The following is an 18,882-nucleotide window of genomic DNA, read 5'->3' as shown; positions in this document are numbered from 1 at the left end:
TATTTTTCAGTGATTATATCATCAGTGAATACTGAACATTCAGAAATTATTAAATGCCTGCTTCGAGAGATCATGGGGCTGTTGTTAGACTTTCAAGGGTTTGTGCCAAAACTCATTTTCTGTGATCAGTAAGGAATAAGAAAACTCTGCGTTACTAGCAACTTGGTGTCTTTCTGCACAGAAATCATGAGGTTCTGGTGCCACAATATCAGCAGCAGATAGCCTCTGCCTAAAGAGTTCACCTGCAAATCAAAATTCTTTTTAGTTAGAGGCAAAACAGAAACAAAAGCAAAACAACAAAGGACAAAAAAAAAACACAAGATACCCAATAAAATCCAATGTCAACAAAAGAATCCTAGTCTCTCTAGTTTCTGCTGTGGGTGAGGGTGGGGAGGAGGCAATTTTACCTGATAAAAGAAATAACTGCACCATTTGTGAGACAGACATAGTTACAGCTGACTGCCTCCTTTTACTTTTTTTTTAAATAAATTTATTTATTCATTTTTATTTTTATCTTTGGCTGCGTTGGGTCTTCGTTGCTGCGCCCGGGCTTTCTCTAGTTGCAGCGAGTGGGGGCTACTCTTCGTTGTGGTGCACGGGCTTCTCATTGCAGTGGCTTCTCTTGTTGTGGAGCATGGGCTCTAGGCACACGGGCTCAGTAGTTGTGGCTCGCGGCCTCTAGAGCACAGGCTCAGTAGTTGTGGTGCACAGGCTTAGTTGCTCTGCAGCATGTGGGATCTTCCCGGACCAGGGTTCAAACCCGTGTTCCCTGCATTGGCAGGTGGATTCTTAACCACTGCGCCACAAGAGAAGGCCGCCTTTTACTTTTTAAGAAAGTCTTTGATAAATTAAGTTCCTGGGAGACTATTCCTAATTTAGCCTAATCTCTTTTTCATATATATTAAATCTGTAATGGTATATTTTTGTTGTTGTTCTTAAAGCTCTTTTAATACAAAAGCAGTAAAGAAGAAGTGTTTTGGGTACATATTGTCTGTTTGTCAATGCTTTTTTAATAGCATCATAAAATAAAAGGACTCATATATAAGCTATAATGGTACATTTTCAACAGTATTTCTGCAATGACAGTAGGAGTATAAAACTCTGAGAGGCTGATAGAAAATCTATTTTAATTGAAAAGATTTTCTAGAAGCATACAAATACAGCAATCAGCACTTAACTTCATTTAAAAAATTCTGTCAGGAAGGGAGGAATAAAATTTGCTCAACAAGGCATTATACTATTTACATGGCTATTAAAGCACTGAAAGTCATACTATTCTCTGAATAGGCATAGACAATTTCATTCACTCTACTCCCTCAACTTCTAGAAACACAGAAACAATTGTCACTTCCTAAAGGGGCTCCAAGGATCTATCCTCATAAGTGGGATACAACAGAATGATGTTTCAGCGAGTCATCAGAAACCTCTAAGGCTACACAAGAGACATCATTTATATACTTCTTTCCTTAAAATATGCTACAACTACAGCATCACCACTCCTGTAACTTTGATCTATTTAAAATAAAGTGAGAAAGGCAAGCAACAGAGGCAGAGCAAAATAAATCCACATTTGCTGCCCCTTTTTGCTCCAGAAAAAAAAAATTGCTCTCAAATAACTTCTACACGAAGGGGAAGAAATAAAAGGAAGGGGCACTCAAGTGATAGATATCAGTTTATTTGGCAAAGAAAGAGTTAGGAACCAGGTACAAATGGATAAAATTGTGTGGACTGGTACATTTTACATGTTTATTTATTGAATGAACAGCTAATGTGGTAGTGAGACTCCAGGGGCTAGAATCAGTCAAACTCTGGTTCAAACCAGGGCTCTACCAACCACAAGCTATGCAATCACAGCAAGTTACTTAACCTCTCAGTTTTCTCAACTGTAAGATGAAGACAGCAATAAAACAGACAATAAAATGTGTCTATACCCCCTCATTATTAAGATCAAATGTCAAAATGCATGTAAAACAGCTGGTATTATGTCCCGCACATAGTATGTACTCAGTAAACACTGACTATTAATATGATTATTTATTTAATGGACTATATTACATTGCCAGACAAGATTGGCCAAGACTCATAATTCTCTGAGAGAAAAAACTAATGTCAGGGTTGGGAACCTCTAATTTGAATACAAGAATCTAGAGATTTAATTTCAATTAATGAAGCTATTTTAATTAATGGCACCACTAAAGTAAATATACTGTTTTAGTTATGTAAATTAGGCAGCAACTCAAATTTACTATTTTAAATTAATACTTATCTTTCCTTGGATGAAGAGAGAAGAGGTAAAAAGCAAAAAGGCAAAATAAGCAGCAAGACAGAAATTAACATTTTCACAGCAACCTTATAGTTGTATTCCATTCAATTTGTTACTGTTTTTCATCTTCTGAGGGAAGAGGAATGTCAAGCAGGAACAGGACAGACATTAGCTCACAAAACAGAAGGAAACAAAACGATAGAAAGCATCTCTTGATACAGTACAAGGGTTAACCAAGAAGTCTAAAATTGAAAATTAATTCTGTGGTTTATAAGGCCAACGATGTGTAAAAAGATATGATCATGGATTTTAAGTTAATTTTAAAAGGCATAACAAATGTACCTGCTTCTTTTAAAGTGCTGCATTTCTGATATATAGATGTCCTCAAGGTGGGTGCCCTTACATTATACAGTCTTATCTTCTCAATCCGAGAGTCAAAGACTCGAAGCAAAGGATCTTTCTCTTCCCACTGAGACATAATTTTATTATCAATAAAGGTGGCAAACATCTGTGTTTCAATGAAGCGTGAAAGAAATGGCAGGTAAGGTTCAGGCTGGTCAGACAGAAAGGAAGCCTGTAATGAGATAATTAGGCAATTATTAGTGCAAAGAGACCATCTCAATACTACATGATAGATCCAAAAATTATCTGTTGCTAAGATCATTCCTTTTCAATCTTATAACACACAAAACTGATGCTTGAAATTTAAAAATCCTTAAAACTCCACTTTTTCTTCCTATCTTCTAAAGTCATAGAATTTAGTTCTTTAGCACTGATCCCACCTTTCAAAATTGATTTACGTTCTGGTCCTCATGACCATTATGCAGAAAAAAGGGCATCATTAATGAAAGATGGTGGATCAGTTGCTACATGATCGTCAATCATTCTCTTTACTTACCATTAAATTTGACCCCTTTCCCCAGTGAGCTGTAATTTCTTCTGCTCTCTATTCCTAGCCTGTGCCAAATACCTCCAAGTCATAAGGCATCGAGGTGATTAACCGATACAATAATAAGATATACATAAGCAATAACCTTAAAAAACCCAACAACGTGGAATTTGTGCTTATGGGTAAAATCTTTGGTTCAGGGGGATGTTTTCCTAGGCCCCCCCAGTTAAAAACTGATGGATGAGTATTAGTTAAAGATCAAACTCCATCCAGACCTGTGCTGAAAGAATAGGTTGGGGCTTAACAACTAAAAAAAGCACTGCCTGAAAAACCATCCAAAGCAAGCCAAGCCTTTGGAAAACATGTACAACCAGCCACATGTTCCTGTTACCAGCTTGTCTGCTTGCATGGAATGGTTCAGTAAATTGTAATCAGTTTCTAATTCAAAGGGTTCATTTTTTTCCTTTGGCTCTTCAGGTCCATGTGTGTAGAGGAATTCTAGCCACAATTTGACACTAGCTAAAATTTGGAAGTGGATTACTATTTCAGCTGTGGGGTTGCTTTTGCTTTTCATTCTTTTGATTAGGTGCAATGTGGCAAAAGCCAGAAGGGGAAAGGTGGAAGGATAAGTTCTGACCTAAGGTTACTCTCCTTAATACTCACTAGCTTCCTCCTAGCATATTTATTTAGGAAATAAATTCTGAAATTTAGGATGCCTTTGAAAAACTTCCTTACAGAAATCCACTTATTCAATTTAAGTGCCTCCATAGTTCAGATGTAGTTACACAAATCCAAATAGCCAAAGAAAGGTTCACAGTCATCTCCAGAAATAGTTCACCTCTTCAAAAGATGTTTTACAGATAAATATCAATTTTACTTTTCATAGAGCAAACAGCCTTTTTTCCTAAATGGACCAAATGTCTGGCTTTTGATATTCAGATCCTTGTGGGCTACATCACTTAAGTTAGCAAAGACTTGGCTTGCAGGACTACTATGTGATGGTCCTGTAAATTTTCCTAGTGAAAATGAGATGATTACAAGCCTTCTGGAATCCAACATGAAACTTTCATTTCTCTAGGGGTTATATAAAAAGAATTCCATTTATAGTTTGAAGCTACATAAAGATTAAGAAGGAAGAAAGTACCAGTGCTCGATTTAGATAAGAATTTGAATTGCTCCAAGGATAAATCATGAGTATACACAGATTAGTTCCAAGCTGGCTAGGAAAAAAATGTGGAAAAATGGTTAAGCTTAATGAGAACGGAAACTAAGAGCAAGAATACATTTGGAGAGGTGAAAGCTTCTTAATTTGTTAAAGAAGTTTTCTCAAACATAAAGTGCATCAGAAATTAACTGTTAAATGTGGTTTATATAACTCATCTAAAAAAATCTGATGAAATCAGAAAATAATCTTTTATACCACCCACCTTTACAAAAATTTTTTATTCTTATTTGTCAGATGCTCCAAGATTGTAGATTAGCCTCTTAGAACATATTAGCCCCTTTGAGCGGTCTTTCATGATACAAAGATGCTATTTAGCAAAAGCCATAACTCATTCTAATAGCAATATCATGCCTCGGCAATCACAGAGGCAAGGGACTGAACTACACCCTAGTGACCTGAAAGAGTTAATGCACACCCCTAAGTGCTTTTGTCTGGAAGAAAAAAAAATTTGGTGGATATGTCCAGAAAAACTGGCAGAAGAATACTCTATAGTAAACCTTAGAAAGAAGCTTCAATTTCAGCAGGACAATCAAAAGTTAGTGTCGTTTTCTGTCTTCCCTTTCCAAAAACTTAGGAACAGAGGGTTAAAGTCATAAAAACTCATTTTTCTCATAAAACCTCACTTTTTCTCTCTTTTGATCCTAAGATGAGATAAAAATTTACCTTCTGAAAGTAAACTGTTACCTTTACATGGGCAAGTTGTGACTTCATTGCAGGATGAAGACAAAATATAAGAATAAGGATTTATTAGAAAAGGAATAGGCCTCATTTAACTAGACTTGATCCTAAAATATGAGTAAATAAAATGCTTACAAGGTGAGAAAGTATTAACAGATTTGAAAAACATGGAATTTAAGTTTCATTTCAAACATCTTCAAAGTATAGAAAAGTTAAAAATAAGGTTAAAGGCAATTAAATACATAATTCAATGAGCAGCTTAATGAGCTAGTTGATTTATATTTTCCAGTGAAATTATTTTATATAGTATAAAATACTGGTAAAAAAGAGTTCTTAAAGGGAGAGGGGGAAAAATCTGTATTTTAAAAAAGTTAACAAAATCAGTAATGTATAGCCCACTAAGAACCATAAAAAGGGAAACTGCTTCTTTTTACTTTGTCAAAGTTCTGCATCTGTTCCCGGTTGGTCAGCCAAGATTCCATGTCCTGGGCAGTCTGAATCACAAACGCTTCATAATCTGCAAACATCTGTGTAAAGCGGTTAGCAAAGACCTCTCGGAGCTGTACGTTGAGCTGGTAGTCCCTTAGTTCTGCCTCTTCACACTGCAGTTTTAAATCTTTTTCTTTTTCACTCAAAGAGGCAGAGAGGTCCATTTTTTCAACGGTCACACCAGTCCGCTTGGCTAGAGCCTGGAGGCGGGCTATGGTTTCGTTGCCCTTCAGTAACTCATACATGCTAATGTTATTAGCAGAGACGTTGCCATTCTTCTTGTCATTGACCAAGTCTTTCAGAACCAGATTCTTTAGCTTGGTGGCACTCTCACTACAATGTAGGCTGCCCTCAGGAGGGATCCCAAATTGAAGAAGAATTTCAGAGAGTTCCTGGATAAAATCTACTTTATTGGGGAACTGTGGAAATTCTTCAGGCAACTCAATAAAATGGTTGTCAATATCCACAAAACACAAATTAGCCTGAAAGAGGAAAAAGAAATACAAAGGTTTTTAAATTGGGAGATTGGGTTTGACATATACACACTATTATATATAAAAGATAACTAATAAGAACCTGCTGTATAGCACAGGAAACTCTATTCAGTGCTCTGTAATGACCTATATGGAAATGGAGTCTAGAAGAGAGTGAATATATGTATATGTATGGCTGATTCACTTTGCTGTACAGCAGAAACTAACACAACATTGTAAATCAACTATACTTCAATTAAAAAATTAATTTAAAAAACTTTTACTTAATAAAATGCTAAAAGTATCAATTAAAAAATACAAAGGTTTTATAGTAATTTTATGTTCTAAAATATTCTTGCCAACTATTATAAACAAAATCAACTATTATAAAGAAAAGGTTGCACTGCCTTTTATGTTAACCTTCTCAGAGTTAAGAATATTTTATTCTTTAAAAATAAATCTCTGTTGCCAGCATTTTTCCCTATGTGAGGGAATATATAAGTATATATTTAATACATATGAATCATTTCCCCTGGGTCTCATCAGTTTATTATAATCTGGATATAACTCTGTAATACATGGCATCGAATAGGCTTTCCTTAGACAGGTAAAAGCACACAGACTCATAGTACCTTATAAATTAGGCACTGGGTAAAATAAAATGCTTACTGAGTTTGAACTTTCTATGCCATTCCACTGCTCTAACACCGTTTATAATGTAGAATTAACAATAACTGCTAAAATTTAGCAGCTGTAGTACCCCAAAATGGAATGAAATTGGCAAAGAGCAATCCAGTCCACAGAAAATCCACAAATTTTCACTTTATCTAAAATTAGCTTCAACCTCTTACATGGCAAAACCATTTCAGAAGCCACTGGACAAAGAGCAGGAGGCAGAGAGCGGTGGAGGCAAGTGCCTAGAGAAAGATAAGTGACGAACCCTTGGGTAACTCAGACTTGACTTGAACATTTTTGAGTTGAGGAAAAGAGGAGACAGAAATAGAGGAAATGTTTTTTGAGTTTGTTTACACTCTGGATTTTGAATTGAAAGACTTTTAAATATCTTTCAAATAGATATAGAAAATTCAAGGGGCTAAGTACCTGCCTAAAATTTGGATTGTCCTTCAGGTACTTGATGACAGTATATACAAAGACAGTATTTTACCTTTACTGTCGATACCCTCTTGATCAGAACAAGGTTGTCAGAGTAAAGGAAAACTAAGCTCCTAAACTGGGGAGGAGGGGGGGGCAAGGTAGTCCATCACATAAAACTGATTCTGACTGCATTAGTAGCTGGACACAGGGCATGGGGTGAAGTCAACAAACAGAATAGGAAGCCTCACCTCATGCTTCCCCATCTCCCCGCCCCTCAACAATGCCCCCAGGTCAGCAAGGAGAGAATTCATACTGTCTTCTGATCCTGAATGCCAAGGTAAGATGAAAAGAGGAGAGCAAACAATAGGTCTCTGTTATTCTCTCCTTTTTTTTTTTTAAAGTCAAATTTTTTTTAAAAAATTAACTAATTAATTTATTTTTGGCTGCATTGGGTCTTCATTGTGGCACCCGGGCTTTCTCTAGTTGCGGTGAGTGGGGGGGGCTACTCTTCGTTGCAGTGTGCGGGCTTCTCACTGCGGTGGCTTCTCTTGTTGTGGAGCACGGGCTCTAGGCGTGCGGGCTTCAGTAGTTGTGGCTTACGGGCTCTAGAGCACAGGCTCAGTAGTTGTGGCGCATGGGCTCTGTAGTTGTGGCACACGGGCTTCATTGCCCCGCGGCATGTGGGATCTTCCTGGACTAGGGCTTGAACCTGTGTCCCCTGCAATGGCAGGCAGATTCCTAACCACTGCGCCACCAGGTAAGTCCCTGTTATTTTTGTTTGATCCCTGTTCTTCATGTTAGATACTGATGAGCAAGAAGTATAGCAAAATTCCAAATTGATAAAAACTCAAGATTTTCCACCATCCAAAAACAGAATCAACAGTGATTCTTCAAGCCTAAAATAACCTTTGAATCCAACCCTTTAATTCTGCAGATGAAGAAACTGAGGCCCAAGAAGGTAGGTGACTTCCTGACACCTGTTCCAGGTACGCACCCTCAAACAGCCTGGTAGCTTAAGGGATTTTTTTCTTCTCCATTATGCCTCATCTCCAATGTCAATAGTTTTCTCTAAATAAAGTAAGAGCTGAAGTCACATCTTACTGAAGACAGTAGTGCTATTACAGCTTTATTTAAATCCACATCTTTATATATGTTTCTACAGTCTCTAGAAAGTAGGATATATTGTAAGGCTTAAAGGGAGAAACTAGGTCACCATAATTCAAATGGATGATTCAGTATCTTTAAAAACGGAAGAAAAAATTCACTAACTTGCTAATCTAAATGTTAACCAGCAACCTCTCACCACTTACATTTTGTACTGTATCCTTCATTAATGCCTTCCTGCTATCCTTTTCTATACCTCTCCTTCCCCTGTGAAAAGAGAAAAATGATACATTTGGGGAAATTTTAAAGCTTGTTATGCTCATGTAATCACTGCTGAGCCAAAAATGTGCGGCAAGGTGGATGTTCCAGCACCACAGCTACGGGCCTGTCTTCATGTTCCCGCGAGTCTCTCTCACCCTCCTATGCTGACTTACAGGGGCCTGAATTGGGGCTTTGATTATTACAAAGTAGAAATAGGGAATGTAAACTTGTGTTATAAAAATTTATTGAAGAAAAACCAAAAAGCCCTTTTTCTAAAACAGATAAGAACTCCATACAATAGAGTATTCTAAGTCAGTTTCTCACTTTTAATACCATTAAATTAAAAAAAAATTTTAAGAACTCAAGAATGAAAAATATACTCAACATCTCAATCTTATGATGTTTTAGAACTAAATATTTCTTTTTTAAAAAATATTTAATTATTTATTTGGCTGCACCGGGTCTTAGTTGCAGCCTGCGGAATCCTTGTTGCCTCGTGCGGGAACTTCGTTGTGGCATGCAGGCGCTTTTAGTTGCGGCATGTGGGATCTAGTTCCCCCACCAGGGGTTGAACCCAGGCTCCCTGCATTGGGAGTGTGGAGTCTTAACCACTGGACCAACAGGGAAGTCCCTAGAACTAAATATTTCTATATTTTTACTGATTAACACTGCCCAGAAGCCTTCATATGTAATTACTTCCAATTAAAAACAACAAACATTCCCTCAAAAGTAGGGGACAAAGACTTGAAGCTTAATGATCTTTTCTGCCATGAAGGCTTCCCATGTTCCTATCCTAAAGGCATCTTGATTTCCTCTGTATATATTCTTAGCTCTTTCATTCCTCTTATTCTTTTTTTTTTAGCCTGTGTTATTGATATTTGTAAATGTCTTATTTTGGAAATCAGAAATCACCTCTTAAAGGTGACATTTTTCTCTAGATGTCTCCCAGTATATTGTACACTAGTAGTGCATGATACAACTGTTTGATGAATGAATGAATAAGGCTTAAGGAGATTGTCATTTTGTGGAACCTTAAAAATATAGGCAAGAGGAAGAAGTATCCAGGAATGTGAGTCCAAGGCAGCCCTCTTCATGTTTGGTAAGAGTCCTGGTTTCTCAATGGCTGAAGTTAAGCTGGTATAAGGGTAAGCCAGAGGGGTATATTTAACATTTTCATAAAATTTTAGGGCAAGATATGACAAAAAGAAAGTAGCAAAGCAATGCTGTTTCAGTTTTTCCCTAGATTTTTTTGTCTACCATTCACTGTAAAGATGAGCAAGAATGGTAGAAACTGAGGTACAGTCTATGCAACTAATCCCCAGTGCTACATCCTTCCACCATCACTCTCCCCCCTCCCCCGACCAAAACAATATAACAAATGGCTACCTGTGCCTATCATTTTGGAATCATGGGGCAAGTGAGTGGGTAGTTAATTATAAGTCTATGTAGTTACATTAGTTAGCTAACAACTAAAATCATGTCTTCTTAAAATACTCATTTTGTAAACTTATTTTCACAACTATTCTAAGAAGCCCTCTCACTATTTTTAGCTATTAGTTTATTTTACAGTTTTCAAGGCAAGGGAGGGTATTACCAGTCACTTTTTTAAAATGACTATTTTTATACCCACTTCCTCCTCCAAATTCTGTGGAGTAGATTATTTCATCTCATTGTAAAATGAAACCAGAGCAAAGTGATATGCTATTAGCCTTTTCTTATAAAACAGTAATGCACTAATGAATACTTTCTATACAGAAGCAGTGCTATTTTCACAGCTGATTCAGGTTATTTCTTATTATTCTACTCTGTGAATACATGAGTATGTATATTTATTAAATAGTGTTGGTTTAGTGAATGAAAAATTAGAAAATCACAGACATTACTGTAAGAGCTTTCAGAATTTTTAAGTTTGTTTATTTTTAGAGTCAGAGGATACACACAGGCATAGAGACAGAAAGATTTCCTGACAACAAATACATCAAGGTGGCATTTAAAATTTCCCAACAATTATTACTCATGCAAAAATGGAAAGATAATATTTATGTGTCTAAAAATATATCATTTAATTAACATGCAAAGAGACCAGATACTCAACAAGAAGCTAAAACGTGTCACTGTTTAAGTCTTTAAAACAAAATGCATTTGGCTAGTCTATTTCTTTTTCCTTAAAAATTTAAAGGACTTATGTCTTTGAACCAACAAGATACTTAGATTAATAAAAGAGAAAATGAGAGTTCAGGTATTAGAAAAAAGAGGTATAAGAGAGAGGGAGAAGCAGAGAACGTGCACAAGCTCAAAAAGAGCAAAACAGTTTGCATGTGTATTTTATATGATCTGAATCAAGCTATTTTCCCCTGAACAAAAATGTTAATTTTGGTAGGGAAACATTCATTAGAATAAAGTAAGCAGTGGATGATTACAGGAATCAATACTGGGTATAACGTCCGTGGCTTAGTGTGTTATTTTAAATTCATTTATTAAAATGAGACTCTCTATGGGTAATAAGAACAAATAAGAGTGAAGCACAGCATGAAAGATTTTATTAAGAAAGGTGCTAATTAAATAGCGAATATAATGTAATTAACCATTTTACGTTTTTTAATAGGCCATGGCACTCTCATCAATATTTCAATTCAAAGGCTTTACATTTCAATTCTGAGTACCATTAACAACAGCTAAAAATCGGATTCAAAATGCTTTCAAGAATTCCTGTTTATTTTCTTCTGAAACAACATTTGAAAATATAACACACAGAAAGCATAGTAATCTTAAGGTAGACTAAAAGCTAAGGGTTAGAATTTTTATCTCAACCAGCAAGCTAAGCTAACATTTAGAAAAAGCTGATAACGGGCCTTACGTCTGAAAACAGACTACGAAAGTATTTAATATTTCCATGATCCCTAGCTTGCTGAAAGATGTTACTTTTCATTTGATAGAGGTCAAGAATCAAATTCACCTCAATTAATACAATAATTTAAAGGATGTTAAAATTGGGCTGTACCACTTAAAAACAAAATTTATAACAGGAATAGGGAAAAAGAAATAAAATGTTATTAAAATAATAAAGCTCCTAGATAATACTACTACTGCTCCATCTTCACAAATTTACAGCTGTGAAAATTTGCCACTGTCCTGTTTTGATCCATGTTTAATTAATGACTATGTCATGTAATAACCATCAGGAGTCAGGATCTGCATTCTATGGCTGAGCCTCTGCCCTAGACCTACTTGGAAGATTCAGAATAGCCAGAGACTCAGTTCAGACAAAGACAATGCTATCTAACAAAAGTGGGCTTGACCTAAATCAACAAACAACAAGTGTTTCATCGTTCATTGTCAGTTTTTACCTCTTGAGGAAGTTCTAGCTTAGAACGGTCAGTTCCTTCTTTTGACTGAAGGCCCATCAGATAAGGGACAGGAGCATCAAGAAAATGTAGCAGAGAAGCAGGGAGGATGGGCACATAAACATGCTGCCACTGAAATGGGAACAGAAGTGTGGTGATGCCTTCCGCCACAGTCATCAGGCGTTGATAATCTGTACAGAACAGCAACAACAAAAATGGAGGGGAAGATTACAAATCATAACATAATCACTGCATTAAGCTTGAAAATATCAATTTCCAGAAAAAATTCGTGTGCTAATAAATAAGTAAAATGTTTCTTCATGACCATGCAGAAAAGAGGTCAGCTCTATTCCACCGTAATTAAAGAGTTAAATGTTTTCACTGAATGGTTTTAAGGGGGTATGAGTAGGTGGGAAACATCATTAAGCTCTTTGCTTCTGAAAACACTGGTATGTGAAATGACATTCCCTCAAAATGCAAAGCAAATAAGAACTAATAAAATTGCTCTTGGCACTTCTCCCATTGAAAAGGTGTAAGAATATTGCTACTGATCACTTTTTATATACATGTATATCTATGCAATCCTCAATTCAGAGGCTCTGTTTTTCTTGTATAAATGATCATGGCTATAGCCTACAGTTATCCTTATTATATTTATTTTAGCCTTCATTTTGTGGGTACAAGAAATCAACAGATATATGCATTCATAGTCACACTTCCTACATTAACCTCCAACTCAAATCTAGGGACAAAGTGAAAGCTACCTGAAAATTAGAGGTTGGTTTTTTTGTTGTGTTTTGTTTACATGAACTAATTTATCAAAACTAAAAACTGTCCACAGTATTAAAGTGCCTTCTCACCCCACCCCCAGTTTTACTGAAATATAATTGACATATAACATTTGGTGTACAACATGATGATTTGATATATGTATAAACAGCAAAATAAATCACCACAATAAGTTTAGTTAACATTCATCAACTCACACAGCTACAAATAAAGTGCCCTCTAAAACCACTCTGCCATGGATGCTATACATACATATGTCTATATCCCTATTTAAACCTTCAGAGGCAGACGTGTTTCAGAATTCAGATTTTTTCTTTTTTAATTTAGAAAGGTAATATTGTGCATACCACACATACTTGAAATATCCAGGGCAGCACCCTATAATCAAATACATTAATGTTTCTGCAGCAAACTATATGAGTGTCCCAGTATACTCAGAGAACTTAAATAGGGTCACTTTGGTTCAGATCTGATTTTGCCGATAAATGAGTTACCAAAAAAAGTTTGGTTTTCAGAATGGATATTGTGGAATTGTAATAATTCTCTCACAGAATTTATCGTGCACAAATACAGTAAAATCTGGGGGAGTAAGACTCTGGGGAAGTCTTTTTAAAAAGGTTAAGGGAAATGATCCGATGCTACTTGGTTCCTATCAAACTCAAAGAACACCCAACCACGCAAAAGCAGGATGTTCTCCATTAAAAATTTTCTTGTGTTGTTTTATAATCTGTAAATGACTACCTTTAATAGTCTACAATGGGATTTTGGTCATGAATCATCAGCTATCCATAGCCTACATGTATTTAAAATTTTCCTTATTTGGTTCATTATAAAATTTTAGGTGAAAACCTGTTTACAGGAATACTTCTAAAAAACAAATACCAGGCAGCTTGAGGGAAGAGGGTGTTTGGTATTTTGTGGGCTGCACAGTGACCTTGCTTGGAGTGGGTGGTCCTGTGAGACCGTTTATGCTCTAAGAACAACATGGCTCAGCTATGAGCATCCAGTCAGTCTACAGTGACAGGGAGGCTGAGCTGAGAGCTAGATCAGTTCCTGGGTGTCAGGGGCTTTTTTCTTTCTTTCTCAATTAAAAGCCAGACACAGGTGAAAGGTTCAGGGTTTTAAGCAGTCAGATCCTGTGCCAGTTATCTACTGATCTATTTACTGAGCTCCAAATCACTCCATAGGTGGTCTATGAAAATGGACTGGACTGTACGCACATTCTCTTTTATAGTGAGCACACCGGAAAACTTTGCCAGTAGAGGACAGCGGAGAGACACTGCAGGAGGAAGCGCTTCTCCTCCCTGGTTTTCGAGCGTAGTGGGCAAGGCGCAGTGTTTTGTGTGTTCTTGCTCCTTCTGCATGGCTGATCACTGGTGTGGGTATGTGAGGACATCTGGTGGTCCACTTCCCCGGCCACAGGCCCAGAGTGGGCAGCCTCAGTGACTGGGCCCTCCTAATGCGGATACGGCACACTCATATCTCACAGCCACCTGGCGCCCTGACAACTTCTGTGTGCCTGCTCACCAGCCACAGCTCACTTGGACCTGGGAGGTTTGTCTTCTGCTTGCCTGGTGACTGAGGATCAGCTCTGGCCCAGGCAACCCACTGACCTCCACCATCCAATGAGCTGCCACCATACTTTCTTCAATGAGATATGAACCTCAGCCTTGGGAAGTGGGTCCCCTTCCAAGTTTGTCCTTCCTAGGGTACCCTTTAGAGTTTTCTTCATGTCTTTATAGTTTCCTATTATAGTTTAATAATTCTTCTTATTACATTCCTCTATTTAAATTACTGTGTGGTTTAATCTGTCTCCTGATTGGACCTATCCTGAAAGGCAGAGGGTTTTAAGCCGTCATATCAAATCCCTAGCAGCTTGACTACTTTATTTACTGTTGATGGAAAATGTTCAACTCAGAGGAAACACAAATTCTTTAAGGAATGGAAACCAGCATCTTGGGCTATTTTCTTGCTTTGATTATGGTAAACTTTCACTTGGGAAGTGAAAATAAATTATATGTTTTCCCCTCTTCTAGTAGACATGAAAGACTGATACACATGGTTTATTTTTCCTTCACCACAATTCCACCAACTTGTGGGTGTTTTATGTCTATTCTTTTTTCCAGTTCTGCTTTCTCAAGATTGGTTTAAATGCCATACACTTTTTAATAATGCAGTTACTTAGCAGAAACAAGACAATTCTTTTTAACTGAATCAAGAAATAAAAGGTAGTTTTCTTCTTTAAGCATGTTTTTAAAAATTTAAATAACTTGGAAAATTACTTTTTCTTTGATACTCAAAGTGATGAATGTGTAATAAGTTTCCACATTTAAGACATGCCTCAGCATGGCATATGAGGCTCTTCATAATTTGGCCCTTTCCTGCTTCATTTCTTACCACCACATATACAGTCAAATCATCTGCTTAAAATTCATTTACTGAACATGAAATATTTTCACAGGTCCCTGTGCCTCTGTACACCCCTTCCCTCTGCCCAGAATGTCTCTTCCACTTGCAGTACCTGGCTAAGTTCCACTTTTTCCTTAGGCAATGATTCCTTTGGAAAGCATTCCGTGAATACTTCTTATCGTCACTAGAGTCCCTTCCACATGCTTCCACAGTACCCCACCTCTATTTCCATCACACTAATTATTCCTCTCACTAAAACTATTAAAATTCAATTATAATTATCTATTCATGTATCTCTCCGCTCTTCCCTACTAACCATCACCTGCTGGAGAGCAATGACTATATTTTTAATCTCAGAATTTCTAGCACTTGGTACGGGACCTACTACATAGTGAGTGATCAATAAATGTGTACTAAGAAATTAATATGTTAACATCTAAGACATGTAAAATGAAATAAAACTATTGGACATTATGTTTGCCTATGTTATACAATAAAACATACTGCCAAAAATTTGCCTAGCAGTGGCACAGGCACAGACCCTGAGATGGCCTGGCCTCCACTGTCTCACCCCCAGGTCTCGGCCCCTGTCCACCAGCATCACTGTGGAGAATAAGGTCAGCCTCGTGGGGACAGTCCAGCGGCCTGGGGCTGGAGCTGACGTTGGGGGCACAGGACCCATGTTGCAGGCTGAGGAGATGGCTGAGTGACACAGAGCAGGTCCAGTGCTGGCTGGTGGTGCAATGCCCCATGAAAAGGTCATGATTATCGGGGTTTACACACTGCGAAGCACTGCCAGTGGAGGTGTGAGGATGGCGGTGTCCAGCACACCTCTGGTGAACATCCTGATGCAGCTGAAAGATTATACATGTATTAACCCAAGGCAGTGACTGGTTACTAGCTGAGCCAGGCTGGCTTTGAGGGCTTGGACCCATGCATAATTCAGCTTATCTTCCTAGTTCACAAAGATATCACAAAAGGCAGAAGAAAAATTCAAATGAACATAAAAAAAAAATCACCCTCGATGATGGCTGAAAAGTGAGCTACATTTTGCTTTAATCAGATTGACAAAGATTAAAAAGAAAATCACAGCAAAGGTGTGGAGAAAAGGGTATTCTCATACATTGCCTTATAAAGGCAGCATAAATTGCTAGAGCTTTGTGCTTGGCAATATCTATCAAAAGTTTAAAAAATATACAGATCATCTGACCCAGCAATTCTAGTAATTTATCACATAAATATACAAAAACATATGTACATGGACGCTTATGTATAAAGTGTCATTTATAACAATAAACTATTTATAATACCCTAAGTAACTAACAAAAGGGTTAGATTTATGGCCAGTTATATAATGAAATATACTGAAGCTATTAAAAGTATATCTATATTATCAACACGGAAAACCAAAGTGTGTTTGGCAGCAGCAGGAAGCAGCTAAGTACTAAAAACCTGCTGAAACTCCACTTCTGGGTATATGCCCAAAAGAACTGAAAGCAGAGTGCTGAAGATATATTTGTACATCTATGTTTATAGTACCATTATTCACAGTAGCCAAAAGGTGGAAACTATCCAGGCATCCATCAATGGATGAATGGATAAACAAAATGTGGTATATACATACAATGGAAAGTTATTCAGCCTTAAAAAGGGAGGAAATCCTGACATATGCTACAACATGGATGAACCTTAAGGACATTATGCTAAGTGAAATAAGCCAGTCAAAGAAAGACAAATATTGTATAATTCCACTTACATGAGGTATCTAAAGTAGTCAATTCATAGAAACAAACGAAGAATGTTCTCAGGAAGGGGCTAAGAGGAGTGCAAAATGCGGAGTTATGTTTAATGGGTATAGAGTTTCAGTTTTGCAAGATGAAAAAGCTCTGGAGATTGGCTGCACAACAATGTGAATATACCTAATGCTACTGAACTTTTCACTAAGAAATAGTTAAGATGGTAAATTTATGGGGTATTTTTCTTACCACAATTTTTAAAACTTGCTGAATATAATCTATATGGAAATAATCTGGGGGAAGTGGAATCCCCCCAAAATGGATCTATGAGAATAAATAATTTGAATCTGACTTGAAAAGGATTTATTTGATATGAGATGACTTTTTAAAAAAGTATACACATGTTTCAAAGTCAAATAGGCTTGCAAAATAGGCAATGAACTATATATTCATTGAGAACTGTTTCCTAAATTAAAAGGTCTTGTTTAATTCATAATTTTAAATAAAATATAGCTTCCTATAAATATATATATCTATACATTCATAAAAATATAATTTTCTAACACTCATGAGGATATGTGAAAAGTAGTATTTTATTGCTTCAATGAAGGTTAAAACAAAAACAAAGTATTTATGCACACACTATGTACTTAAATTATTTAATGTAGGTTTAATATAATTGGTAATTGTTGGTAAAAGAGAAAAAAGATCTGGACTATTTTCCTATTTTACATTACTAATAGTTACATTAATATGCCTAGCAGTTGTTACATTCTGTAATAACTGTCACAATCAATCTGTTCATTTTAATTTTAGTTCAGTGATCTTTTTTAAACATTTCTATTTATGGCAGTGTTGTAGACTAGGACTCCAAAACTAATCTACAAATGGTAAATAAAATAGCTATATAACACCCAATACATGACTATGAATTTGCCAAAAAAATTGGAGCTTCCCTGGTGGTGCAGTGGTTAAGAATCTGCCTGCCAATGCAGGGGACACGGGTTCGAGCCCTGGTCTGGGAAGATCCCACATGCCGCGTAGCAACTAAGCCTGTGCGCCATAACTACTGAGCCTGCGTTCTAGAGCCCGCAAGCCACAACTACTGAATCCTGCGTGCCTAGAGCCTGTGCTCTGCAGCAAGAGAAGCCACCACAATGAGAAGCCCGTGCACCGCAACGAAGAGCAGCCCCCACTCGCCGCAACTACAGAAAGCCCGCGTGCAGCAATGAAGACCCAATGCAGTTAAAAATAAATAAATAAAATAAATAAATTTTTAAAAAAATAAAAATAAGGGAAATCATTGGAGGCTGGGAACAAAATGTGAGCAAGAGTCCAGCATGGTAAACCTCAAACGTCTGGCTGTCTTTGGAGTGTTTACTGATCTAAGGTGGCCTAGAGCTTCGGTTTTACTTCTGTGCATGTTGAGGGACAAAGTCCAAGAAGGGCTGGAATTAAGATGGTAGATCCTCTTGCAAAAAGCTAGACCTAAAAGGGCAAAAGCCTGTAGAAAGGAAAAAACAAAACCAAAATCTGTATTGCCAAGGAAAGTAGTCTATCCTGGCCCTGGCCGTGACCCAGGGAGGAAGGGGGAAAAAAGCCTCCCTGTGAATTCCTACCTACTGGCTAGTTTTCAAGGATGTTTGGGGCTCTCATGCTATCTGTACGGCCCAAAGAAAGACTAAGAGTGAGAATTTTATCTTAAAGTAAACCTGTGTTGCCAGTGGATTCAGGTGCCTGTGAAAGAAAATACAAACCCTTCCTGGAGGAATAAACCCTCAATCCTCAACTCATGAGATACTGAATTTATCTGAGAAGGAATATAAAATGTGTATGTTTAATATGTTTAAGGAAATTAAAGGAAGAATTAGGAGTAAGACTATTTATAGGACCACTGAAATTAAAATGTCAAAGGAAGGGTTAACTATGGATTAAACATGGATAAAAAGAGAATTTATAAGGTGGGAGATAAATCAACCAGAATACAGCACAGAGACAAAGAGATAGAAAAAGAGGTTGAGAGATATGGAAGACTGAGCAAGACAGAGTAACACGTTTAATTAAAGTTCAGGAGGATAAAAAAGAAAAAAGACAGATGCAAGTAAAATTTAGAAAGATGGTTAAGAA

General features: G+C 37.0%; 1 protein-coding gene across 3 annotated transcripts in view; it reads right to left on the bottom strand.

Moving 5' to 3' along the window:
• DENND5B (DENN domain containing 5B) overlaps positions 1-18,882 on the bottom strand; it is a 211,341-nt gene that overhangs the window by 62,157 nt on the left and 130,302 nt on the right. For all 3 annotated transcript variants that reach the window (XM_061206351.1, XM_061206353.1, XM_061206352.1), the window contains 3 exons: positions 11,825-12,012; positions 5,490-6,026; positions 2,606-2,837 (listed from right to left, as the gene is read on the bottom strand). In XM_061206351.1, coding sequence (XP_061062334.1) covers positions 2,606-2,837; positions 5,490-6,026; positions 11,825-12,012 — 957 coding nt within the window. The remainder of the gene's footprint in view (positions 1-2,605; positions 2,838-5,489; positions 6,027-11,824; positions 12,013-18,882) is intronic.

This window comes from Eubalaena glacialis, chromosome 11 (genome assembly GCF_028564815.1).
Source record: "Eubalaena glacialis isolate mEubGla1 chromosome 11, mEubGla1.1.hap2.+ XY, whole genome shotgun sequence".
NCBI lineage: Eukaryota > Metazoa > Chordata > Mammalia > Artiodactyla > Balaenidae > Eubalaena > Eubalaena glacialis.
Note: the sequence above shows the minus strand (reverse complement) of the source record. Positions and strands in the feature narration are given on the sequence as shown.